This window comes from Aureobasidium melanogenum, assembly GCF_000721775.1.
Source record: "Aureobasidium melanogenum CBS 110374 unplaced genomic scaffold scaffold_9, whole genome shotgun sequence".
In the NCBI taxonomy this organism is placed as follows: domain Eukaryota; kingdom Fungi; phylum Ascomycota; class Dothideomycetes; order Dothideales; family Saccotheciaceae; genus Aureobasidium; species Aureobasidium melanogenum.
Window position 1 is genome coordinate 294,245 of NW_024470061.1, and position 24,441 is coordinate 318,685.

Here is a 24,441-nt window from a genome sequence, read left to right on the forward strand (position 1 = left end):
ACATTGTCACGCGATAAGACGTTCAAATGAAACGATATATGTTAGTATGTGGCTCGAAGAGCATGACTTGGTCTGTCATGAGATTCGTCACATCAATCTATCTACAGTAACAGGACATATCTTTAATCATGTCACTATCAGCCTGACAGCATCAGTCGACACAGCGCGTCCTCTTCTCGGAGTCAACGGTGACAATAGATCGTTCGAATGATGCTTCAGAAGAGCGCTTTCCGAATTCCGCGGGCTCATCAACGAACTGGTCGATGACGCGCGAGTCCTTGTTGGAGTGTTTGGGCACAACAAATCCGGTTGCATTCGATTATGTTGTCCCGAAGGGGAGATGTTGGAGCTTCCTGAACTCATACTCCTGACTTTTTGAAGCGCTTTCGACCAACGAGTTCTTGCTCTCCACTTGGACACGATCTTGGCGATTGTTTCTGCGTTGCTGCTGGAAACCGTTTTCAAGTCATCAGAGAAGAATACAGCAGAGTCCCTCTCGGCGATTTCTGCAGATCTCTTTGGAGTTCGAATGTCGATGTCTTGGTTTTGTCGTTGTTCCTCAACTTGTCGAATTCGCGAGCGTGCTTCCTTCTTGGCCAACTTCAGTCTTGCTTGTTCTGCGTCCGCTCGACGTCGTTGTTTCGCGAGCTCGAACATGTCTCTTTCTCGAGATGCTGCATCGTGTCCTGGGGGAGTGTTAAGTATATTGATCGTCTGTAGGCGCGACAGTTTCACTAACCTTGACTGTTAGGCATTGATAGGCTGACAGGAGCGCATCCTGTATATGTGTAGCCACGCAGCTTGAAAGTACTTGCGATGTGTGAGAAGTCGACTCTGTCTAGGATCATGATGTTTTCGTGGTTGTAGTGTAGAAGTCGAAGGATTCTTTTTTTCGATCTTACATATAGAAGTAGGTACGAATATTGACCGTGCTGCTGCAAGCATTTATGAACTCTGCAACCGGAAAACCGAAACACTTCCAAGTATGCGCCTCCCTCGCGTGGTTGCAATTCCAGCCGGGATGACAAAGCCTGCTGCGCCTGCATGCATGCAGCCGACCAATTAATAAACAGGGAGGCACAGCCTTGTCTAACGGGGCTTTGATCACGGCGGCTATGTTTTGTTGCACCACGCAGCCCGAAATAGAAAGTACATGCTGCGCCAACATGCAAAGCAATATTTTCGTTGATGAGGAAGGGTCGATAGATCTCGTGCGGATCAATATCGAGAACGCAGCTACCGACCGTTTCCCAGTTTGGGATGCTTCGTACTTGCCTTTGGCATCTACACGACTCACACTGTCATGACTTGTCAAGATCCTTGCACTGAGTTTCATCGCATTCACACGCACGTCAAGTATACGTTTGGTGCTTCATCACTTGCTTGAGCAGCGGTATCCTCGAGGCATCTCGTCGGTCCTGCGACATTTCTTCTCACGGCCACATGTGTGATACGGCTTACCAGTGTCCTGCAGACAGCCTCAGTGTGATGCTGCAGTCGCGCCTCGAGTTCTATAACTGCATACCGAAGGAGCACTAACACAGCCGTCTGTATGCACGAAGATGATAGACTTCATGCGTTTACAATATACCCAGATTATTCGCCTATATCATGCAGGCTGAGGCACATGAGAATGCCTCAGTTTCACGCCTGATCTCTGTCTTTCTTGCTCGAGGGCGTCCGTCTTTCACGCTTGACGTCCCATCAGATTCATCCTTCTCTGCATTGAGGCACACACATATACCCACTGCTATCACCGATTCAGAACAACATGTCATCCATAACGGAACTCCGGCCGATGTCTCCCAATTCTGCCATAAGCTCTCCACCGACGCCGGGAATTGCCTCTGGGACACAAACTCCTGTTGGTCATCGAATGGTCGCGGCTAAGAAAGCGGATGGCTATAGATTGTTCTCAGATTTCATCTCCTCTGACCCTTTGCGATCTACAACTATCTTTCGACGATTTGATCGTCTCGCTATGCGGAATCTGCTTTATCTGGAAAGCGAATTAGCAGCATTAGAAAGCGAGGTGGAAAGGCTGGACATGGACCTGATTCCAGAGACGATGATCAACCATTTAGGAGACTGGACTATACTCAAGGCCGAAGCAGAGTATGCGGAAGAGGATACCAGCGAGAATGTTTCGGAAGAAGAAGCCAGAAAACAAGAGTTGATGATAGCACGGATGCGGCTGATCAAAAAGATTAGAGTCAAGGTGAAAGAGTATCGTAAGCGAACGGGACGAGACTTTGAGGCTTTCACTTGCTGATCTACATCTATAGATGAAGCGTTAAAATTGATGACTGAGATACTCGCTCTCGAAAGGCCCGAGCACGATGACATTGAGACGAACGGCCGAATCTTCGTTCAGCCAGACGAAGATGACTATGACCACGATCACTGGCAAGACAAGGCCGAATCACATGCTATCATACAAGGCGCCATGTCGGTGCATCTTTGCGAGGAAAATCGAAAGGACCTGTGCACTCTTGCGCCGCAGGTGGAAAGAGATCCTTTGACCCGTCTGGTCGAAAGCAAACATCAACTACGAAGTATGATAAAGGATAGAAAGACCGGCATGACCAGTGTTTCCAAGTGGAATCGATTAAACAAAGTCATCACTTGGATCAGTGTCTGTCTTGTGGTGGTCTGGCTTGTCGGTGCCATAGTCGGTCTCTACTTCTGGCAGTCGAATAAAGGCCGCTTGATCTTACTCAGCGTTCTAACGCTAGGCTTTGCGTTCTCCATCCTCTCGCTGACCACTGCAAGACGACATGACGTGTTTGCATCAACGGCAGGTTACGCTGCTGTACTTGTTGTCTTTATCGGCAGCACGCTCCAAAAAGCTGGATCTCAAAGCCAGGCAAGTTCGACGTCGAGTAAGATACGGATAACCAGAAATACTCAACCTACTCGAACGTACCTTGCCACTGGCTTGGAGACTGACTACGCTTCGGACAAGATATATGTTATCACGTTGGTGGCGGGGATGTTTCTTGTCGCTATTGTTTTGCTCTGCGCCGTTTTATCTTTGCAACTTAGGAGAAGGAGGCGGATCAGGCTATAGAAGATGCATATTCACATGGTGATTTGTCTGTAATTCGTGGGATGGGCAGATACGTCCTTCGTTCCTGCCATTTCTGGGCATGACGAATGTTTTGCACGCAACCATTTGTATGGAACAAATCCATCGTAACCATTGACCTTCGAACCACTTTTTCAAGCCTTTCATCAAGTCCTTGCATCGAGATTCACCTATCTTCATATCCCTGTACAAGATCAACGCTCTGCGCGATACAACTATGCCCGACATCAACTATCGTACCAAGTCTTGGAAGCAGCAGGCAGAACTCACCACCGATGATGCCAACGAAATTGCACGCCTACAGGGTGCTCCGGACCTCAAGTTTCAGAAAGGCCAGCAACCTGGCACGTTCGAGCCTCTGAACGAAGCAGAACAAGCGGAAAAAACACCCCCGGACGATGTCCAACAACGGAAACAGCCACAGAATAACGACGACGAATACGATAAACACGGGTTCGTCATATCCGGTACCTGGCTAGCTCGAAAGAAATTGGGCCAACAAGCAATGATCAATCCTCAAGACGATATCGAAGACGATCCCTACGATACTTTGAAGACCATCACCACCACCCACCACAGTCAACAACGTACGGCTCCCAAGTCTGATAAAAAGCACGATCCATTCCTTGAAAGATCGGCCCCCGGTAAACAACCACTCCTGGAAAGTCATGTGCATCTTCAGGGTCTGAAAGATCACCACAAGTCGCCGTAGGAAGAGAGTTAGAAACAAAGTGAAGGATGCAATCTGATATCGATATGTCATAGACGAGGGTGGAAACTCACAACAGCAAGATAGCAATAACAAGAGTATCGAAGCGATAGTTTGTAGCATTATCAAAATCAAGAGAAACACAAGAGTAATATGAGACAGAAGAATAGTTCTATTTGCATAACGCCAACATATCCAAAGTACAGAAGAACAAACAAGCAAACGCCAGACATATCATATCGCCAGCAAAAACTTCATCATCAAACTCCAGAACTCCTGCCTGAAGCAGGTTACCTACCATGTTTAGAAGCCCTAGCAGGAGAAGGAGAAGGGGGTAGAGGCTTATGGAGATTTGGCCATGACTTTTTGTCAACCCTCTGCTTGCTGGAAGGAGAGCAAATCGGAGGGATGCTCAACACTGCACGGCCGTGTTGCGGAACAAGGCTTATAATCTTAGTGCTAGCATTATCTCGAAGCGAGTTATGGCGAAGAGGCGACCCAGGAGGCGTCCAAGAAACAGGTGGAAACGGCTTTGCACCAGGAGGCAGCGGCTTACGTGGGATCTTGAAAGGCCTAAAGAGAGGTGTTCTGGGAGGTGAGCAAGAAATCTGTCGAGCAGCACCAGCAGCAAGAACATTAGATGAAGCGGATGAACTCTCATCAGCAAAGTTAGGTGTGACTGGCCTCTCGAAACCAAAAGGTGCGGAACTCAACGTTTGTCTGTTTTTGAACTTCTGAGCTCCATATTGTCCAGCAGGGTGATCTCCATACTTCTCTTTGTAAGGGTCAAATGGTGCTGTGGGGGCAATGAAGGGCAGGTAGTTGGTCGGTGGTGCAGAAGAGGATGAAGCAGTTGCGATCGAGGAGTCAGTCTCATCTCTGAAGACAGAGTAGCGATGCTGGTTGATAGCTGGAGGGAAGCGAGTAGCCTCAATGAAGACGGAAAGTCTATCAGCATTCATGTTGTCGGTTTTATGGTGTAGAAAGAGATTGAGAGGTTCAATGAAGAATCGTTCTGTAGGTCGTATTCTATGCTTTTGTCTACTGAATGTTAGAGCCTTCGATAAGTCTGTGAGTGAGTTGGGCGAACTTAGCAGTAATTATCACTTCATCCAGTGCTTTTGTCAAACAAAGAGACAAAGAATTTATTGCAGAAAAGATCTTTGTTTCTACAATGGAAACAATGCAACTATCTCGAACAAAACATACAAAGAAATGGGCATGGATGAGCTTCCAGTGCGCCAATCTTGGGTGATTCCATTTAAATTAGTCCTTCTGAGAGCTGATGTTGTTGGTCAGTAAGCAATTTTGATGTGCATGGTGTCTATCTACCTTATGTCACTTACCATTGCACTGTAGTGCTGTCTGCTTGAGTCATTGAGTGATGTATATCAAAATTTTAGTAGTGCACTCACTGCTTGAAAGCAGGCTGTTCACTCACTCACTCACCTTATATATCACCACCACCGCCACCCTTACACCTGCCACCGTCGCTTTACCGACAAGCGGTGGATTGGCCCAGCGGTCTTCCGCCAGCACAAGGTGTTGGTGACCCCCGCTGGAAGGTCACTGGTTCGATTCTTGTAGTCGGACTAAAACTTTCAGAGCCACAGAGGCTCCCACTTCTGAAATGAAACCAGTGTATCTGGTGGCTTTCTCCCCGCTGATAGGCTCTATAACACTGAGCCTTAGTAGCGGGGGTTTGTTTTGCTGGTTCGCGATTTTTGTGACAGGTTACGGTTCGTTTGATTTGTGCCTGATCTGACACAGCACGTAACTTTCTAATTTTAGTGTTGGCACAGAAACAAGGAGAAGTAAAATCAAGAATGTCTGGCAAATTTCACTCCGATCCGGCGTAGGTAAGGTACGTCAAGTAAGTAAGAATGAATAATGGATAACCATGGCACATCTCCCAAGTATCAACAGTATGGACACACCCTAAGTCCGTCACACCTCGACGATCCAGCCGTCACCATGTGAACATGCGAGGAAGTGTACCTTGTCAGGTTCCAGAGCTCTGAGCACTTCTTGAATCCACGAGCAAAGAACCTGCAGGGTGAACAACAGACCCAGGATTAGACTACACAGCTTAGTACGTGAACGTATGGAATGTACTTGGACGAGAAGATGATCTTCTTACACGATGCTGAGGAGCTGCAGGGAGGTAGTAGCCCATTGTTCGTTATGACTCGACGTTGCTTTCATGGACTGGCGCGAGCCTGATCAATCAGAGAATTAATGGCTGGTTCAGGTCCAATTCACGTCCAAGGCAGAGCTGAGGAACCTTGTGGACAATTAGTACATAGTTCAGTGTATAAAAGGATGAATATCTTACCTGAGTGTACTCGGACGCTTTAAGCAAGGCACGGGTTATGTGCAGAGCCTGATCGATGTCAGTCGAGGTAAAGCAATGGCAGTAGTCGCCGCGTACCTCCTTGTAGGTCGGATCCGGATTGGTCTTGGTAGATTCGAGGAATGCCCAGCTCATGGCACCTAGCTGAAGTCAACATGAAGCCTGTTACACGCATGGATAGGCATGTTCGACCCACCTTCACTGACACCATTTATCTGAGCGTCGGCACTGGTCTCCTCATCCCTGCAACCGGAGAACATGGTGATGGTCTTCTTCTCGTTTCCCCACTCTTGTGTGAAGTCGTCCGGTCCCAGGCCGGTCCAAGGCCGATGATGCCTCAGGCTGCGCCAGAAAGATGTCGCTCCGGCATAGAGATCTCGAGCTTGGGCTTCTCTGTCGAGACTGGAGCCGCCGATGACCAGATCCTTGGCTTCTTGGAGGAGGGCAAGTCCGGCCTGATAGCCGTCAAGTTTGTGGACGTTGCCGTCGTCGTCACTTCGGTAGACGAATGGTAATTCCAGACTAGAGCCAGAGTGGCAGCAATCCAAGATGAGGAACAGAGTACTGGTTGGAGGCAACTTGGACACAAGATGCTTATGGAGTATATCCGAATCAATCATGCCATTGTCCTTGTAATTAACGGGGACGATGGTGTCGAGCAGACCTGAGGGGCGCTTTCCACTAGGGTCGTCGATCTGGCCGCCGTGACCGGAATAGTGGAAGAAGCATGTTGTATGTTCTTCACTGACGAGCCAGTCCATGGCCGCCAGAATGTTGTGGCCTGTCGGTGCGTATTCTTCGTCCAAATCGTCGCGCAGCACAACTTGGTCCTGTGGGGTGTCTTGGTAACCTCGATACTTGAGAAATTCTGCAACATTGTCGACATCTTGGTGGCATCCATTCAACTCGTTGTCACTCCCAGTGTAGTTGATGCCGATCAACAGAGACTTTCGACGAGGTGTACAGTTTGACAGAGTTGATTGAGATGCGGATGGGAGTTGGTTTGCTGACATTCTGATGATTTTTCTTTGGTATGATAGTAGGTAGAATGTGTGTCGAGATTCATAGGTAGATGTGTGTCAGATTGTTGTCAAGAAGTCGGTGGCTGCTCGGACGAATCTGGCAGCATCGTCAGCTTTTCGTTTCGACTATCGTTCTTGCCAACATAAAGGGAACATATGGAACCTCCAGCTGGCGGCAACAGATCCGTGACGTACAGTTCCACAGTTCTTTCCATTCTCGCAATTGCATCAGACACATTGAACGATTAGTAAGCTTAGCGGTGCACGATCGTGCCTGCCTGAACCTCGTGTCCAACGGAAGCACACACAGCGGATATCCAAAGACACGAGAGCCTTCATTGTTGATAGCTTCGCGTCAACTTGCTCTTTGTCTCTTGTCTCCTGTTCCCATTGTCCTATGCTCTTGAAAAGATACGACGCTTTGTTAATTGTCTTGTGGCAGCAATGCAAGACAAAGCGTCTCGCACAATCGAACGAGACAATAGACCAGGAGTTGTGGTTGTCTGTGACAGGCTATAAGGCACAATGTTACTTGACCTTTTGCGCTTCTCAGAAACACAACTTCCTCAAATTCCGTGGTCCAGTTGATTTTGTCATCACCATGTACGCCACCGTTGCAGCCAACACTCGCGCCCTCAACACAGGCATAGTCTATTGGACCGAAGACAATACTATCCCGGCTGGACCGCACAACGCTCCTTCAACATCGCAACAACAGACACGTCCACTCAAAAAGAGCAGACTGACCAGACTTCGTAATTTTCTACGCCTTGATGTCGATACTGATGATCATGGTCGTTCGTGCAGATGTGTTAGATGCCTTCAGATTCGTGGTCAGTTGAGCATTCAAGTGATCCAGGAACCTCGTCCTTCATTCAGTCCAGCTACACCCCGTCGCGCACCGTCTCCTCCAAGACGCAGAAACTCAAGTCCACAGATGCAGAGCACGCCATTCAAAAGACCTATAGCCAAACATTATCAGACTGAAATAAGCAACAAAGTTCTTCCTCACATACCTTCTCTGACGTCTCCATCCCCTGGCGCTCCTGGATACATTCCATCTCAGCCTATTTGCAGTTCGATACGCAGAAAACCTCTGGCCCCTAGTGCCTTAGTCTTTCCCAGTCAGCCCATTCCGGTTCCAGAGCCCTCTGATTCTGTCTCACCCATTTCGCCTCCAGCTTTCAGTGCCTGCTTTGATAGCGCACCCATAAGCCCACTGTCTCCGGCAATCTCGATGACTGCTTCAGAGCCCGACTTTGACCAGACCAGAATCAATCGCATGAGTACCTACTCGTACCTTGATGGGAATACTGACTTGTCTGCCTTTGCGACCACTCCTTATGCCGAGACTTTTGCCATCAGAGATGCTACTCCAGTCTCCTTTCAGAAAGTCAAACCTGTCAGGGTCTGGGGTCCTGTAAGATCTGCTACTCCATTCAACTCACGTGGTGAACGTCCCAAACTGACTTTGCAACTCAGATCAGTGATTGTTAATCGACCCGATATCATTCGTGGTCCCAGCATCAGATCCATGGGCTGTGTTGTCGGTTCGACAGAGTACTCACCATTTTCTGCTTCAACTGGCGGTGCTTCAGACACGTCGACTGACAATGGTTCGCTAGGCACTCACGCCAGGATTCTCAAAAAGGTTTTGGTTGAGTCCTTGGAAGGTAGGTCTCTGATTAGAAATTCGTTTGTTCCCAGGTAATTGCTTGAGGTGAGTTTTACGACGTCATTCCCTCTTTTGCTGCTCCTGTTTACTTTTAGCTCAGGAAAATCTTGCTGGAGTTTTCATATTGGGAAGTGTCAAGGAGTTAGTTGAACTTTACAAATGAAAAATGCTTAGACAAAATTTGAATTATGCCCTATCTAATGTGACGTGAGAACAAAGTGTATTAGCTTGACAGTGAAGTCGAAGGAATTAAAGACAAATGTATGGCAAGGATATCATCGTGCATCGGCCCACTTGGGAGGTCTCTCTGATCTCGTAAATTGATCTTGGAAGTGCTCCTCCCACCAAGTGACAGGAGTGAACAGATAGCTGCCAATGACACAGAAGAGTGTAGCCAAAATCTGCCAGATGGGCACAATGATGGAGATCCAGGGCAGAACAAACTTGATGAATTGATCGGTCTGGTACAGGTCGTTTTGGCTGGAGATGTAGTACTTCATTTTCCCTTCGTTTTCTGGGTCTCTCTGAGGGGACAGGTGTAGGACGGTGACCAGCGAAACTTCAGCTCGGTGGGTTGGGACGGCCCAGATAGCGAAGACTTGAGTGAGGCCGACGTACAGGACGAGGTTCTTCTCATCGTAGGAGACGCTGTGGACCTTCGCAGTTATACGCGGCGACATGATCTTGTACCATCGGTATATGCGCTCGACCAGATAGCGGGAATATGCGGAAGAGCCGGTACGGCAGAAGGGGTGGGTGAAGCTCGCATTGGGCGTGAAGTACTTGTTGACGGCGGCAAGCTGTAAGGATGGAGGAGTCTCGGTCAAGAGAGCAATCACGTAGGGGATCTCGGCCACAGGGTCATCCATATTGAGGGATTGATGGGAAGCACAAAAGACATGATGGCAGTCGGCGGGTCAGGAAGTTGTTGACCTCGACTTTCACATGCTCGACCAACCGTCAACGTCATGGTGAGATGGACCCCTTCTTCGGCTTCGAGCCGGGCAACTGCTACCGAGCTGCTGCTGCCAATTCTCCGCCAAGACGAGCGCGATAAAGCCCCGATAAGGATACCGACTTTCTGCAGCTCGAACAAAATTTATTGCCGCCCAATTGCTTTGTGATCATCCACGCCGTCTTGGACGTTTCGTATAGGGACTTTTACCATCATGGCGCCGGGAGAACACCATCACCGTAGTACGACTAAACAGTCGCACAAGCCCTACAAATCAAAGCACATGAGCAAGGGCGCAATCAAGGACAAGAACAAGGGTATGTCAAAGAGACAGTTTCTTATAAATCCAGTCACCAACTTCGTGCAGGCAAGGTCGAATCAGTAGGCTTCGAGCGCGGAACTAGAAAGACCCCCCACCAGCAAATGATGTCCAAGTTGGACCGCCGCAACCAGGCTAAGCAAAAGCGCCTGGTCAAGGACGCCGAACACGATCGCCAGACCAACGTCTTCCATGGAAAGAATGCTGCTCCCAGAATTTGCGCCGTCATCCCTCTCTGCGAAGACATCTCGAGCGCAACCGCCGTCCAAAACCTCGTCCGCAGTGTCGATATTGAAGATGAAATTCCCACCTCCAACATCTGGAAAGTCGACGTCGCCCGCTTCAAGCAAAAGCTTCAGTTTGTCACCCTCGGACGCCGCGATGTCCTCGACGCCCTCGATGCCTGCCGTGTCGCCGACTTTGTCATCTTTGTACTGAGTGCCGATCAAGAGGTGGATCCTTTGGGCGAGCAGATGCTGCGTACCATCGAGAGTCAGGGTGTGTCAAATGTCATTACTCTGGTTCAAGGACTCGACAAGATCGAACCCGCAAAGAGACGCCCGCAAGTCTTGGGCTCGCTCAAGTCTTTCATCACCCACTTTTTCGCTACTCAGGAGCGCGTACACTCTCTGGATGCTCGTCAGGATTGCGCCAACGTTGTGCGCTCGCTGTGCACCACCACACCTAAGGGAATCAACTGGAGAGAAGCACGAAGCTGGATGTTGGTCGACGACCTGGCTTGGCCCGAGGATGCCTCAAACACTGTCGTTTTCACTGGAACTGTGCGTGGAAAGGGTCTCAAGGCCGACCGATTGCTTCAGGTTGGAGATTGGGGTGACTTCCAGATCGAGAAGATCGTGGCTGCTGCATCTCTGGAAACCAAGAAGAAGCATTCGGCTGACGATATGGCTATGGATGACGCTCCCCAACAAGACAACATTCTCGAACTTCCTTCCGAGGACCAAGATGATATGGCTGACCTCGCACCTGAGGAGACAGCCATGACAGATTTCGCACCTTCGGTAGCTGCTACGGAACGTAAGGGTGTTTTGCTGGATGACCACCACTACTTTGACGAGGATGAGGATCCCGAGGCTTCAAGACCGAAGAAGATGCCTAGAGGTACCTCGAAATACCAATCTGCCTGGTACGTCGACGACCTTTCAGATTCAGGCTCAGATCTGGAGAGCGTTGACGAGGAAATGGACGATGCAATGGAAGACGCCATCCCTGCTGATGGCACCGAGGGCCTTGCTCCTCGTGAACCCACAGAGTACGCACCTTCAGAATATCCACAATCGGAGATGTTCCAGGACCGATCACCAGAGGATGAGGCCGAGCAATTGGCTGCTTACCGCGAGTCACGAAAGGCTGAGGCTGAGGAAGATCTCGAGTTCCCAGACGAAATCGAATTGCACCCCAATGTGTCAGCCCGCGAAAGACTGGCTCGTTACAGAGGTCTCAAGAGTTTGCGCACCAGTGTATGGGAGCAAGACGAGGACAAGCCGCACGAGCCTGCAGAGTGGTCGCGCCTGCTCGAGATTGCCAACTACAAGGCAGCACAGCACCGTATGATCAGCGAAGCCCTGGTTGGCGGCGTTGCTCCTGGAACTCGTGTCCACGTCTACGTTCGCCTCGGCGACTCTTCCCCTGAGACTCTCAAGACTCTTCCAACACCGACAGGTATCTTCTCGTTGCTGCGTCACGAGCACAAGCGTACATCGGTGAACCACAGTATCACACTCAGCAGTGACTATCCTGCACCCCTCAAGTCCAAGGACGAGCTGATCATGCAATGCGGTCCTCGTCGCTTGATTATCAACCCCCTGTTCTCTCAAGCAGGCAACACTCCCAACAACGTGCACAAGTTCGACCGCTACCTGCACCCCGGGCAAACAGGCATGGCTTCGTTCATTGGTCCTCTCACATGGGGCAACGTGCCTTGCCTGTACATGAAGCGTACCTCCACCATTCCTCCTCCCGCAGTCGACTCAGACAACGAAGACGACGACGCAATGGACGACGACTCTGTCAGCAAACCCCTCTACACACTTATCGCCACCGGTACCTCAGTCGCCCCCAGTACGAACCGCATCATCGCCAAACGCGCCATCCTTACTGGTCATCCTTACAAGATCCACAAGAAGCTCGTTACCATTCGCTACATGTTCTTCAACGAGGAAGACGTTGCTTGGTTCAAGGCCATCCAGCTCTGGACCAAGCGTGGCCGCAGCGGTTACATCAAGGAGTCCTTGGGTACACATGGTTACTTCAAGGCTACCTTTGACGGCAAGATCAACCCTATGGACGCTGTGGGTATGAGTTTGTACAAGCGCATGTGGCCTAGATGGGCAAGAGAGTGGAGACCTGGTATGGAGACCGCTACTCTGGACAACGAGAAGGGTGACATGATTGCTTAAGAGATGTCCTTGGGTTTTGCATATTACATATGATATGGATGGGTTTGTCGATATTTATAGGCGCTTCTAGGGATCATGAAATGGAATAAAAAGCTTGCTTCCTTCTTCTACTATGATTTTGATTGACCTTGAAATGATCTTTGCAGATGTGGCGGTGCATCTTTGTAATGGTTGCTCTTGTCTTCTTAACAGACTGATGTGCTGTGCTCTGTGATGTTCATAGCCCAAATGTCCTTCCAAAAACAAGCTCCTGCACCTCAGATGCCAGTTCCATACATCCGCTCTCCATTGCAGAATCTGAGTGCCCGTTGTTGACCTTCATGCGCAATCGAAGAGAAATTCTACAACAGACAGTCTGTGACTTTGCCTGCTTCTCTTGCCGGACGGATGCGAGGGTCTCAGCCCAGTATTTCGCAGCTGAAAAGAGAAAATAGAAGACCCAGAATTCGGGGTATCGCGGTGCTTGCCTCGAAGCCGAGTTCCAGCATGAGATTCGTGTATGTTCTCTGCTTGTGCTGGTGTGGTGGTCGCGCTCCTTCTCTCGCGGGAAGGCGTGGCTAGGAGCTGAGCCAAAGGGTCGTCGGCTCGTCTTGCGCCATGTTTACTTGTTCGAGTAGTGCCCTTGGGCTATACCCGTCTTTTTAAATGCTCGGAGTCTTGTTGTGCGAAGGTGTGTCGTCCTTGTCCTCTCTTTGTCTCTTCGGTGCTTGTGACTCGCCGTGATGCGGTCGCGTACCTCTCCTTCCTTGTCCTCAACCTCTTCTCTTTGATCCCATCCTTGTCAGAGATTTCGTTATTCCCCTCTTCAAGCAGCAGCAGGCAAATCTTCAACCTCATAAATCACCCGAATCATCAACGAACAACTCGGACAAACAGCAATCTCCTCGCCATCCCTCAGATCCTCAATGTTGATTTCAAAGCGATCGCCACAGGGGCATGGATAGGTGTAGAGTTGGGTGGCGGGATCGTAGGTCATGTCTTCGATTTCGATCTCGTCGTAGATTCTTTCTTGGGATGTGTCGACCATTTTTGCGGTGGGTTCGAAAGTGGGTGCTGGATTTGTAATCGGCAGTGTTTGAGAGTGAGGGATGATGGAGCGAGAGTTATGTACAGCGAATGCAGCTGCGTCCTTGTGGGTTGTTTGTTTATGTGGAAAGAAGAGTCAAAAAAAATTGTTGATGCTCGTCCTCAAAGGGTGGCGTGGGGAAGCGCCGCCCGAGCATCGGCCAAGTCGACACCCTTAGAACGACTAATCCATCATCAAGGACTTTTGGTGACCTGACTTTATTCGTTCGTGCCTTCACTTCACACAACTTTCCAGACTTTGCTCGCGAGTTTCATGTAATGTGGATCGTTGAAGTGGAGCTTCTCAGTGCGTTCTTCCTCCTCAGCAACCTCGAATTGAAGCCAAATTCGCTACAGCCATACACAATTATGCTGGGTATCGTGACCATGTTCAGAAAAGAAACTTGAATTCCACCACGCCTCATCCAAACTCCTACTACCAAAGAAGTTTGCCTTATGCAATCTCGAGTAAGGATTTGATGTTCTCAAGTCCTGCCATCCTCGCCCCTCCACACACCCTGATCTGCCAGCATTTTGCTAGGATGGTCTCTCGAGCTCTCCACCTGCAGTGCGAGTCGAGAGTCGTTGTTCAGACTATCGATCTCACGACGAGCATCGCCGTTACCACCTTCAGGATCATCTGTGTAGCGCTGGGCGGGATATTCGATGACTCTGTTCGCTGCATCGGTCTCTTCTTCAAGTACGCGGTGAGGAAGGCGCATGCTCTCGTGAGCCCATGTCGGATGCAATGCTGGAGTCACGAGGATTACAGCCTATCGACAGGGTTAGTGTGAGTGGAATAAATGGGTGTGAAAAGGTCTACGCACCATCCAGACAAAAACGCCCACTGCAACGCCAATCATAAGACCAGCCACTGTTCTCTCCTTATCTCTCCAGGCACTCTCGCAGCCGATGTGACGATCGAAACGCTGCGAACATGTATCGACGGCGACTCCATGACCAGGAAATGGGAAGGGCATGTCTCGTACACTTCTGAGACCACAGCAATCAAAAGCATCTTGGATTCTCCTGATCTTACGACCATTCTTGTCATGGAACATGCCCTGCCATTTCTCTCTCAATGCGCAGCCTAGGCCACCAATAGGCGAGACGTGTGTACCGCTAAGTGTTGCGACTACCGTGATGTAGACCAGCAAGCCAAGGATAGTCAAGGTCGAGGGCAACAGGACGGCAGGAAAGTTGCGTGCGTGACGGTGTCGAAGATTTGGGTGTTGAGCTAGCGAGGATGCAAGTGCAGTACTGGTCTCCATACACAGGCCTGCAAATGGTGGAAGTGCGAGTGCGAGAGTTGTGAGAGACGAGGGAATAGGCAGTGAGAGCGTTGAGGTTTGGTGTACGGCATATCTGTATGTTGGCTGATCAGTTTATGAAGGCAGCGACCATGCAAAAGATACAACTTACGCTGCCATTGCAGTCAGGGCTCCAAGATACTATATCGCGTCAGTAAGGGACGGCTCGAAGTATTAAATTCAGCTTACAAGGACGCTCAAGATGACCGATACCTGGCGTCTAGTGAGCGACGCCATCTCGGAATGTGATGTTCAAAAGGTTCTATGTTGAATGCTTTTGGGAGGAACGATAAGAGAGGGTGGCTCTGGTTGTGGTGTGATAGATAAGGGTAGTTGCAATCAAGTTGCAAGTGTGATGTACAAACAGAAAGTGAATCAAGGTGGAAAGAGCTTAAGAAACCCCTTACTCTGTTTGTCCCTGCCAACATGAAACAAGGAAGCAGCCATGGAACAAGATGCTCATGGCGTGAGTGCCAAACAGATAGACGAGCTGTTGTTGATGCATCAAATCGTCATCTTCTCCGCATTTGTTGATCGCTCGGAAGGAAGGTCACTCCTCCATCACGATCAGAGGCACTTTCCAACTAACCACATCGCATGCTCTCATGATAATTCACGCAGAATAGAAGCCTGATGATTTGCTGACTGCCAAAGATGGTGTGTAGTATCTCGGTTGATATATTGTTTCGCGCTTTACAAAGTGGTACTTTGCATGTGAAAGACGGTCACGCGCCATTGTGCCTCGCCATGATCTTCTATCCCAACGCACATATTCTCGACGAGGAGGTAATCTCACCATCATTACATACTCCAAGCAGATCTCTCAGCTATTTTCAGCTCACAAGATGCCTGACAACAAATCTACTACAAAGTCCACCTCGGCATTAGTCTCTGCGACTATTCGTGAACATACCGCGCCGCTGACCCAACGAACTGAAGCCATCGTCTCGGCTTCACAATCGATAGATGCGCAAAAACGAACTCTGGTTCAAGGCACGCAAAAACTTTCGCGACAAGCAGAAGAGCTCGAGAAGACCATAGGTCAAAGCGTTGGTCAGCTGAAGGAGATGGGTGATCTTCAGAACTGGGCCGAAGTTGTGTTTCGAGACATCTCTGTGCTTGAGGAAACTTTGAGAATGGTTGAAGAAGAGGAAGTCGGCGACGATCAGAGAGTCAACGATGCCGGTACAGGCACCACCTAGGCGTTCATACACTGAGCATAGGGGCTCTGTTCGTAACATCATGGAGCGATTAGTGCCATTTCTAGCTCAGCCCTCTTTCTGGGCTTCTCTGCCACGTTGACTGTGCTTCAAACTCTTCATGCTCAGTCTGGGTCTGCTCTTTCGTGTATTGGCTAGGGGAGCCTTCTTGCCGCCAAGCAACGAAGCAATCATAGGAGGTCTGACGGCTATGAACTTGCCCTTGGGTGAAAATACTTCAACTTGTGGGAAAGCGCTCTGTACGATTTGCTCCTCTGGTGTGAACAACGGCTTCCAGGTTGTGGTCTCGGAGACTTCTGAGGCAGGCGATGCGTTGATGTTTTCAGGCTCGCTAGGAGAGATTGGAGTAGATTTGTTCTGAGCTGACTTTCGTACTTGAGCAACAAGTTCAACCCAGCCAACACCTTCAATCAAGATATCTGCTGAGTAGACCTTAAAGGGCAGCTGCTCAGGCTTCAATTTGGCAGCAGATTTTGAGGTCAATGGGCCTGCGCGCTGCCTCGTAACGTCCCATTCGAGCTTGAAAGTACCCGCTGATGCCATCTCTGTGCGAGCCTCCTTCGTCATGATCGTGTGTAGTCCAGTGGCTCGCTCGCCGCTTGCAATAGCCACAGCCTTCTCGGTAGAGGTGATGTGAGGGTGTAATGGCAGAAAAGTATAGGACAAGAAGACCAAATCCGGCGTTGTAGGAGTGATGCGAATGAGACCACCTCCTAGCACCAACGACTGACCAGGCTTTATGGACATCTGCTCGGGTACTACGCGCGATCGCATAACAAGGTCCTGGTGATGTTCCGGTAACACAAACTCATCAAGGTTGGATCGCGCAACGCCAGGCAGATCGATAAGCTCGCCTTTGCCATTTCCAAATGGCACGCGGATGGGCGAAGCTGTGGTTCCAGGTAGAGACGAGATGACGGGCATGACAGGATAAGGAGTTTCGACTTGAGCAGGGGGAAGCAAGGAACCCTCTTCCACGTCAAACACGTCTGGCTCATCCTGGTCAACAGTTTCTGGCTGAGAGTTCGTTGCAGCATGATCAGAAGCACTACTTGTCGAATCAGCAGTATCCACGGCTGTATCCTGGACTCCAGGCAAGTCGGACAAAGACTCGGTTGAAGCTCCGGGAGCTGAAAGATCGTCTGGCTCTAGACGGGCATGCATAGGTTGAGACTTTGGCACGGCTTCTTGTGCTCTGCCCTTGGGGAAAGCGACTTCGAACAAATTGCTCTTGCCCACATTGACCTTGCCAACCATCCAAGCAGCGCCACCTCTTTCCCAAATGTCTTCCTTGACCTGCTTTGTCCACCAACCTCGCTTTGCGCTCACACATCGCATGTTTCCCAGTCTGACGTTCTTTCCAGTACGACCAAGAGCGTCACGAAGCGTCTCACGGAGATATGGCATCAGACTGTCGACCTGTTCCTTGTTTGGAGCGAGGAGATCGGAACGAGTAACAATGAAAGAGACATCGGCGACGCGATCGCGAACGTATTTCTTGTGCTTGGAGCGACGATTTTGAGTGCGTAGAGAAGGAAGATCTAGGCGGTTCATGAGATTGGGTATCAGCGACATGGGAAAGTCTGCAGCATCGAGGATGTGGTAGATGTGGTTGTTCTTGTGAGGAGAGTCTTCGATTATGCTACGGATGCTGTCGATTGAGGGGTGGAAGATGGGGACGCCGGTGTGATGGTGCAAGAGGTTGTGGCATCGGTCGCAAATTGGAGTCTGCTTTTGCGGTTGTTCTTTGGCAGTAAGAGCTCCACTGCCTAAACCCAGCTCTTGCAGGACCTTGCTATCCACCTTGTCCAGAGTTGCTTGGAAGACGAGGTCCTCCTTTTTGGCATCATCTTGGACGAATTTCCTGACAGCAGACCTACTCAAGTTGTAGAAGCCAGCTTCTTCGGGAGCGACTGTTTGACTAGGAGCGCCACATCCTGGACATGAGAGAGGCAGCTTGCGAGTCTTTTGCTTGAGCTCGAGCTGTCGGCGCTGAATCAAGTCATGTTGGTCCTGTGCAGATGAAAGCGGCTCGGTTGAAGAGAGGCGTTTCGCACCAACATTTGACAAGCGTAACAGTGGTTGTGAGGAGAGTATAGACGGCCGTACAGAAGACCAAGTGGACGGCTTCCTTAGCCAGGCATTGCGCGAGCGAACGGTCACTCTACTAAACATCTGGATGTTATGGCAGCTGTCAAGAAAGTTTCTGGTCGAGCATGGAATGATGATTTGACACGATGGAGCGGCCAAAAAGGTCGGCCCGAGCACCTTCCGCCGCCGCCGCCATGATAGTCACTCATGCGCCACCATTTCCATTCCCTCAATTGCTCTGTACAGTCCAAGTCCACCTTCGTCCACTCGATACTGCACTCCGTCCAACATGTCATCACTCAATCTCGCCCGTCTCGCTGTTCGCTCATACTACTCTCCTGCTGCTCGCCGCGCCATCAGCACTTCGCCAGCCTTCAGATCATCATGGTCGCCCGGCCCTTCGCCGCCACGCCTTCCCAAGGAAGAGCAGGAAATCTTTGACAAGCTCATGAAGCAGTCTACTGGTGCCTTCAGTACCCCTCAGAAAGCCCCCGAAGAAGCCGTCGCCGAAGCTACTGTTTCCAAGCCCCAAGTCAACCAATCGCCTCAGATCAACCAGTCCCCTGCTCTCAAGGCCGACGGCAAGGGTGAAGAACTACACCCCAATGTCCGCCGCGGTGCTCCCCCAGAGTTTGAAGGCGATGTGAACCCTCAGACCGGCGAGGTCGGTGGTCCCAAGAACAACCCTCTGCGATGGGGTCACGGAAGCGATTGGAGTTACAATGGCCGTGTTACCGACTTCTGAGTCCAATCTACCCACCTCGTTCCAATCGCCCGACCTCCTCCTTCACCCTAGAGATTTCGCTCCGCATCCGTGTTATCTCCTCGACTGCCTCCCGCAGTCCTGAAACTCCTTCCAAGCGCTCCAGCCACTGCTCGCGATCTCTGAGTCTCCTGCGCAGTCCTGCACTCTGTGCATCCAACTCTCCCTTCTTGCGCATGAGTTGCTCTTCTGCTCTTCCGTCGTACACTTGTCCCGCCACCGTCTTTCTTGCCACTAGCAATCGCTTCTCAAGGCCTTGTGCGACTGTCGCAAGGTGTTCGGCTCGCGCTCGACTGTGTCGTGCTATACTGCCATGCATTACCTGCTCCAATATCCGAATGGCTGTTTGCAGCAGTTGAGCGTTCGTCTTGAGAAGTTGAGTCAGCGTGCTCGCCAGCTCAATGCGTTTGACACCCAGTTGCCATTTCGCTTCTTCCACATCTGCCTGTAGAGCCTGAACTTGTGCTGGAAGTGTCGAAGGGTCTGCCCGCTGCTGTGTGGGATCTGTTTTTGTACAAATATGAAATTAGCATAGCTTCATCTTTTCAATGATACCCTCCCTTTCTTCTGCCTTTTCGTCAACACATACCTAGTATTTGACAAAGCAGCATAACATTTTGCTCCATGTGTGTTTCCACCGCTGCTCTCACGGTCTCGATGTTGGCCATGAACTCCTCAACCTCGACTTGAACAATATCCTTATCTTGAGGATCTAGCTTGCCATCCAACTGTGCAGAAACAATCTGCGCCGTCTCTCTCAACTGCCACAAAAGTCAGTATCTCCCTGTTCAATGCAACCCAACCATAAACAAATACACACCTCACCACTCAGTCCCCCTTCTCCCTCGCCAAAAGCAACAGCCCTCACCGCATCTTTAAGCACTTCTCTCTTCGCCAATTCTATTCTCTTGGTCCTGAGTATTTCTCTGGTTTTTAGGGTTTCTTTGTCTGTAGTGAGAGACTTGGAGACTCCTTCTCTGGTCATTTTGTTGGTTGTTAGGTCTTTCCATAACAGTGCGAATTGCGGGTTTCGGGATAGTGTTTCTGCGTCGGGTTGAGGGAGCATGGCTTCTGTCTTGTATGCTGACTGAATTTTGATTCGATTTTGGGCGTGAATTTTGTTGCAAGAGAGAAGATGCGTTGCTCCTGTATCTGACTTTTTGTTTTGGTGATATGGTTGCTGGGGAGTGTATGTACACAAGGGAGGTCGGAGGTTTGCTTTGAGCTCTCCGCAATGACAATCTAATTCACGTTGGCAACAAGGCACAAAGGGACGCGATTCACAACCTGTCCGAGTTCGAGAAACTAACATCTACGACTTCATATTTGCTGATACACATGTCTAGAACAAGACCTGTATGACACTTTCGAGACCACAAAAGCACTGAGAAACGAAGAACTATCTCTAAGAAGGAGTGGGTGCGATAAACAGTTCTTGTCTCGGAACCTGTTGCCATCGATGCTGAAGACTACTGAATTATAGAGACAAGAAAGGGAAAAGGCTATGGTACAAGAATTTTAAAAGGGGGAGAGGCCTCTGCCTTGACACCTCATCATCGTCAAACTCCAGCAAGAAACGGCCTGGCCTCCTGCAATCCTTCCTTCCTATTGGGTATCTCTTTTTGTAGGGGAGTAGATGGCGGGTTGCGAGAAAAGAAATGCATTCCTTGAGCAAGCATGTGTTCTTGGTGAACGGATGGGTTGAGGTGATATTAACGGATAAGTCGTGTGCTGTCATTCATCATCATGTTCGCCAGCTGCTTTGCTCGCGTCCCATGCTTTCTGGCCTTTGGTCTCGTAATCGTCCATCGCAAACAATGAGGGGTATAGTTCCGCAGCTGAGCATTTGAGCCCAGAGTGGGCAATCGAAATGATCAAAGAGGAGTATGAATCTACTCTTCTTCACTGCTCTCGCTGTCTTCATCATCACTAGAATCGGCGCGGTGAGCAGCGGAGGAAGCTGCACCACCACCAGCAACGGAATTGACATCACCAGACATAGCAGCCATCTGCTCCTTGAGCTGTCTAATGCGGTCCTCTTGCTCGTGCTTCTTCATGGGCTTATGCTTCTTCTTTGCAGCTCCGCCAGAACGTGCTGACGGCTTCTCGGGCTCGTAGTCGTCATCGATCGCATTGGCGTCCATTTCGACCGGCTCAGCCTTGGGGAAAATGCTGCGCACGTAACGGAGTAGCTTGTGTTGTACCTCATTTGGCAGATCATCGATCTCAAGCTCAACATCATCGCCAGCCATATCCTTGTACTTAGCAACATTCTCCGTGATGATGTTGGTCAGCTTCTCCACCTGCTCGGCACTCATGTGTTCTGTGGCGCTGCTAATTTCCTGCTTCTCATCATATGTGACCAGGCGTTGTTTCTTAGGCTTAGATCCGGTCTTGATAGTAGGACGTGAGAGGCCGGAGCTGCCGCCAGCCTTCTTGCTGGGCTTGCTGGCGCCGGTGCTGCCACTCTTGTTCTTCTTCTTACTACCAGATGCCTTTGGAGATGCGCGTTTGCCACCAGAAATCGATGCAACCATGTTCTGCATTGCGGCCAGTTGCTCTCTGAGCAAGGAGATAGTGGCTTCATTGCTGTCATGCTCGTCGTCTTCCTCGTGGCCATCGTCAGAGTCATCGCCATCAGAAACATCTGACACGGGACTAGCGCGCTGAGACTGAGGCGTGTGTCTCTTGATCCAGCTATCCTTCTTGGACCACTCTCTGTGGAATTCTGTCTGGAAGTCTTTGCCCATTTCGTGCACAATGTTTCCGGCAGGGTTGAACTTGAAGCAGTTTGAGAACATCAACTCGAAATCGTTTCTGAACTCTTCCGCGGATGCATACTGTCCTCCCTTGAGCCTCTGGGTGATTGTGGAGATGTCCATGGGGTGCTTGATGATGCTGAAGTACTGGGGAATGTTGAGAGCGACAGGATCAACCGGAACGCGGAATGGAGCGGCGTAGCGGTCGTGCTTTGGCTTGCGGAACTCTTCCAGAATATGCTCGCAGAATTTCAGGCCGGTCTGGGCTTCCTTTCTCTTGGGCTTTGATGTTGAGTAAGGCAGATCGCGTGGAGCTGGAGGAATAACAGCCCGCTTGGGCCTGCCTGCAGTTGAGTCTCTGCGAATCATTGGTGTTCCATCGGGCAAAAGAGCAAATGTATCGCCAGAGGGTGACTTGGCAGGTGCAGCGGGCTTGGCTGGCTCAGGGCGGGGTAGAGCGGCGGGCTTGGGCGATGCCTTCTTAGCGACATGCGACTTTGCCTTGGGCAGCGCAGCTTCTCCAGTGGGGCACATTTGCATCTGCTTCATGAAATAGGCTCTGAGGTTTTGTGCCGAGACAGAAGCGGCGTGGTTAATGCCGTTAAAGGTAAAGCAGTTTGTGACCATGAGCTCGAAGTCGGACACAAGATCGTCGACCGAAGAGTATTGGTCGTTCTTGAGTTTTTGCTCGATTGTGGTAAGGTCCATGGGCTGTTTGATGATAGTGGGGTAATGGGGAATATTCATAGCCACATAATCAACGGGTTTGGTGAACCAGAAGGCAGACTTGACTTTCTTGGTGTTCTTCATCTTTTCAATCAAGAAAGCCTTTTGGTTTTTGGTGATAGGGCCAGAACTGATGCGGGGTGTGTTTTGAGGGCGAACGACAGGAACGGCGGTACCGTTAGTTCCACCATTCGAAGTGACAGGGGCAGCCTGAGCAGTGCTTTCAAATTCAGCTTGCGTTTCGCCATTAACATCATCTGTTGTCTTTGTGCGCTTTGCTGAAGGCTCGCCAGTCGCATCATCTTCTTCGCGGGCGCGAACAGTTCCTGCCGAGGGTGCATCTGACATTTCTTGGTCGACTGATGTGTCTGTCGGAAGCGCGGCAGGTGCCATACCAGCGGAGGCTTCCATAGTGGGTGCTGCTGCAGCCGGCGCAGTAGAATCAGGGATGGAGCCGTTAGTGAGAGAAAGATCTGATTCGGGTTTTACGTCTTCAGTTTTTGACTGGTCAGCAACACCGTTAGAAAGATCTGTGGCTAGGAGTTGATTTGATTCGGAGTTGGCGGCAACAACACCATCAGTGACAGCAGGTTTTGACTCTTCAATCACCTGAGGTTCCGGCAGAGTGGCGGAGTGAGTCTCAGCTACAGTGGCAAGTGAAGGTGCATCAGTGATCTCAGTGTCCTCAGTGATGTGCGCTTCTCCGTCACCAAGGGGCTCTGATGGTGAGACGACGGGCTGGTCGAGGTTCGCGTCAGACGGAATGAATTTGGCAACGCCTTCAATGCCAGAAGACGGTTCTGTCACTGGAGCGGCGTCGGATGTAGGCGCGTCAACAGTTTGTGAGTCAGCAGGAGTAGGCGGACCATTGGCTGACAGGTCAGTCGTGGCCGGCGCCGGCTTTAAGGCGTCGGCAGCATCGATAACATTGTCGACAGGTGCCTTGGCAACATTGTCGACAGACTCTCCATGAGGCTCCTCGCCGAAAAGATCATCACTTTGTTCAGCGGCGACAGGCAGGTCTTCATTAGGTCTGTAACAAATTCTCAATATTTACATTCAATAATCGATGATGGAATGGAGAGGAGAAAGTATGCAAGGTGATGATGAGGGTACAACAAAGTGGAACGACGATGATGATATAAGGAACAGCAGAGGTAATAAAGAATGAGACTCACCGGTCGACGTTTGCCATCTCCGGTTGTAGTCCTGTTTCTGCTGACATCTGAGATGGAAAAGAGTTGTGCAGCGTTGTGGTAGATGAATATGGCACGTGAACGGCCGAACAGAGAACGAGAAACGACTATCAAGCGACGATCAAGAGAAAGAACGCGACGGGACTACTGTTGTATTGGACAGGACAAGTGGGCAGGAATTATGCGCGCGTAGCACAAATGATAAAAAAATCCTGAATCCGAGATGGAAAGTAGTGGTGGTGTAGTTGTGGTCGGCGAAAAGTTGGGAGAACGTGTCGCGCGAATCGGAAAGCCGGACGTGGACGTGGAGCGTGTTTCGACGCGATTGGAACTCGCAAAAGGATGCAAGTTTGGAAAGTCTGGGAGATTTATGATGCTGCCCCTAGCGCCCGTTGCACGTGATCAAGCTTGAGAAAACGCCGTGCGGCTGTGTGTCGCCACAAGGCTGCCGAGTCGAGCAGGAGCAAACGCAGGGGGTTTGGGATGAGCAAGATTTTTCAAGGTGGCACGACACTATGATAGCCAGATGAGGGGAGTCAAAAGGCAAAACAACAGCGAATGAGATGGAAGTCGCTCACGAGCATGCGATTACCTTGAACAGCGCAAAGGCTGGGCTTGGTGGAAGGAGCGAATTGCTCTTGCCAGATGTCCTCGTACTTGCCAGAAGTCTTGGTTGGGAGCAGTCGCTCTCAAACCTTCAAACGGATACGGATGCCTACGGAGAACGCGCAAGGCAGCAGCGTGGGAGCAAGAGGACTGGCTTTTGCAGA

General features: G+C 50.3%; 15 protein-coding genes across 15 annotated transcripts; 6 read left to right on the forward strand and 9 right to left on the reverse strand.

The window, feature by feature from the left end:
• Positions 1 to 151: 151 nt before the first annotated feature.
• On the reverse strand, positions 152 to 848 carry M437DRAFT_65725 (uncharacterized protein; the record flags this gene model as incomplete). Its single annotated transcript, XM_041024628.1, has 3 exons — positions 152 to 277; positions 373 to 686; positions 740 to 848. The coding sequence occupies 3 exons, from the start codon at positions 846 to 848 to the stop codon at positions 152 to 154; spliced, it is 549 nt and encodes a 182-aa protein (XP_040880145.1).
• Positions 849 to 1,771: 923 nt separating this feature from the next.
• Positions 1,772 to 3,070, forward strand: M437DRAFT_75018 (uncharacterized protein; the record flags this gene model as incomplete). The annotated part of the gene is made up of 2 exons (XM_041026339.1): positions 1,772 to 2,231; positions 2,286 to 3,070. 2 exons carry the CDS (start codon positions 1,772 to 1,774, stop codon positions 3,068 to 3,070), a joined length of 1,245 nt encoding a protein of 414 aa, XP_040880146.1.
• A 235-nt stretch (positions 3,071 to 3,305) lies between these two features.
• On the forward strand, positions 3,306 to 3,800 carry M437DRAFT_65727 (uncharacterized protein; the record flags this gene model as incomplete). The annotated part of the gene is made up of 1 exon (XM_041024629.1): positions 3,306 to 3,800. One exon carries the CDS (start codon positions 3,306 to 3,308, stop codon positions 3,798 to 3,800), a length of 495 nt encoding a protein of 164 aa, XP_040880147.1.
• Positions 3,801 to 4,087: 287 nt separating this feature from the next.
• M437DRAFT_65728 (uncharacterized protein) lies at positions 4,088 to 4,759 on the reverse strand (the record flags this gene model as incomplete). The annotated part of the gene is made up of 1 exon (XM_041024630.1): positions 4,088 to 4,759. One exon carries the CDS (start codon positions 4,757 to 4,759, stop codon positions 4,088 to 4,090), a length of 672 nt encoding a protein of 223 aa, XP_040880148.1.
• Positions 4,760 to 6,024: 1,265 nt separating this feature from the next.
• On the reverse strand, positions 6,025 to 7,163 carry M437DRAFT_47352 (metacaspase; the record flags this gene model as incomplete). Its single annotated transcript, XM_041021440.1, has 4 exons — positions 6,025 to 6,081; positions 6,133 to 6,180; positions 6,229 to 6,290; positions 6,347 to 7,163. The coding sequence occupies 4 exons, from the start codon at positions 7,161 to 7,163 to the stop codon at positions 6,025 to 6,027; spliced, it is 984 nt and encodes a 327-aa protein (XP_040880149.1).
• Positions 7,164 to 7,773: 610 nt separating this feature from the next.
• On the forward strand, positions 7,774 to 9,010 carry M437DRAFT_65730 (uncharacterized protein; the record flags this gene model as incomplete). The annotated part of the gene is made up of 2 exons (XM_041024631.1): positions 7,774 to 8,845; positions 8,943 to 9,010. 2 exons carry the CDS (start codon positions 7,774 to 7,776, stop codon positions 9,008 to 9,010), a joined length of 1,140 nt encoding a protein of 379 aa, XP_040880150.1.
• Positions 9,011 to 9,122: 112 nt separating this feature from the next.
• Positions 9,123 to 9,716, reverse strand: M437DRAFT_47817 (uncharacterized protein; the record flags this gene model as incomplete). Its single annotated transcript, XM_041021533.1, has 1 exon — positions 9,123 to 9,716. One exon carries the CDS (start codon positions 9,714 to 9,716, stop codon positions 9,123 to 9,125), a length of 594 nt encoding a protein of 197 aa, XP_040880151.1.
• Positions 9,717 to 10,016: 300 nt separating this feature from the next.
• Positions 10,017 to 12,541, forward strand: M437DRAFT_48208 (ribosome biogenesis protein TSR1; the record flags this gene model as incomplete). Its single annotated transcript, XM_041021613.1, has 2 exons — positions 10,017 to 10,119; positions 10,170 to 12,541. The coding sequence occupies 2 exons, from the start codon at positions 10,017 to 10,019 to the stop codon at positions 12,539 to 12,541; spliced, it is 2,475 nt and encodes an 824-aa protein (XP_040880152.1).
• An 805-nt stretch (positions 12,542 to 13,346) lies between these two features.
• On the reverse strand, positions 13,347 to 13,568 carry M437DRAFT_47451 (zf-CSL-domain-containing protein; the record flags this gene model as incomplete). Its single annotated transcript, XM_041021453.1, has 1 exon — positions 13,347 to 13,568. One exon carries the CDS (start codon positions 13,566 to 13,568, stop codon positions 13,347 to 13,349), a length of 222 nt encoding a protein of 73 aa, XP_040880153.1.
• Positions 13,569 to 14,091: 523 nt separating this feature from the next.
• Positions 14,092 to 14,877, reverse strand: M437DRAFT_48033 (uncharacterized protein; the record flags this gene model as incomplete). The annotated part of the gene is made up of 2 exons (XM_041021580.1): positions 14,092 to 14,379; positions 14,434 to 14,877. The coding sequence occupies 2 exons, from the start codon at positions 14,875 to 14,877 to the stop codon at positions 14,092 to 14,094; spliced, it is 732 nt and encodes a 243-aa protein (XP_040880154.1).
• An 884-nt stretch (positions 14,878 to 15,761) lies between these two features.
• Positions 15,762 to 16,085, forward strand: M437DRAFT_10581 (uncharacterized protein; the record flags this gene model as incomplete). The annotated part of the gene is made up of 1 exon (XM_041018575.1): positions 15,762 to 16,085. A coding segment is annotated over one exon (324 nt), but the record flags the coding sequence as incomplete, so codon positions are not given.
• Positions 16,086 to 16,202: 117 nt separating this feature from the next.
• M437DRAFT_14554 (uncharacterized protein) lies at positions 16,203 to 18,098 on the reverse strand (the record flags this gene model as incomplete). Its single annotated transcript, XM_041018770.1, has 1 exon — positions 16,203 to 18,098. A coding segment is annotated over one exon (1,896 nt), but the record flags the coding sequence as incomplete, so codon positions are not given.
• A 418-nt stretch (positions 18,099 to 18,516) lies between these two features.
• M437DRAFT_48085 (DUF1674-domain-containing protein) lies at positions 18,517 to 18,972 on the forward strand (the record flags this gene model as incomplete). Its single annotated transcript, XM_041021591.1, has 1 exon — positions 18,517 to 18,972. The coding sequence occupies one exon, from the start codon at positions 18,517 to 18,519 to the stop codon at positions 18,970 to 18,972; it is 456 nt and encodes a 151-aa protein (XP_040880157.1).
• Positions 18,973 to 18,979: 7 nt separating this feature from the next.
• Positions 18,980 to 20,056, reverse strand: M437DRAFT_47498 (uncharacterized protein; the record flags this gene model as incomplete). Its single annotated transcript, XM_041021461.1, has 3 exons — positions 18,980 to 19,494; positions 19,580 to 19,751; positions 19,811 to 20,056. The coding sequence occupies 3 exons, from the start codon at positions 20,054 to 20,056 to the stop codon at positions 18,980 to 18,982; spliced, it is 933 nt and encodes a 310-aa protein (XP_040880158.1).
• An 826-nt stretch (positions 20,057 to 20,882) lies between these two features.
• M437DRAFT_84170 (Bromodomain-containing protein) lies at positions 20,883 to 23,700 on the reverse strand (the record flags this gene model as incomplete). Its single annotated transcript, XM_041028059.1, has 2 exons — positions 20,883 to 23,508; positions 23,654 to 23,700. The coding sequence occupies 2 exons, from the start codon at positions 23,698 to 23,700 to the stop codon at positions 20,883 to 20,885; spliced, it is 2,673 nt and encodes an 890-aa protein (XP_040880159.1).
• Positions 23,701 to 24,441: the final 741 nt, after the last annotated feature.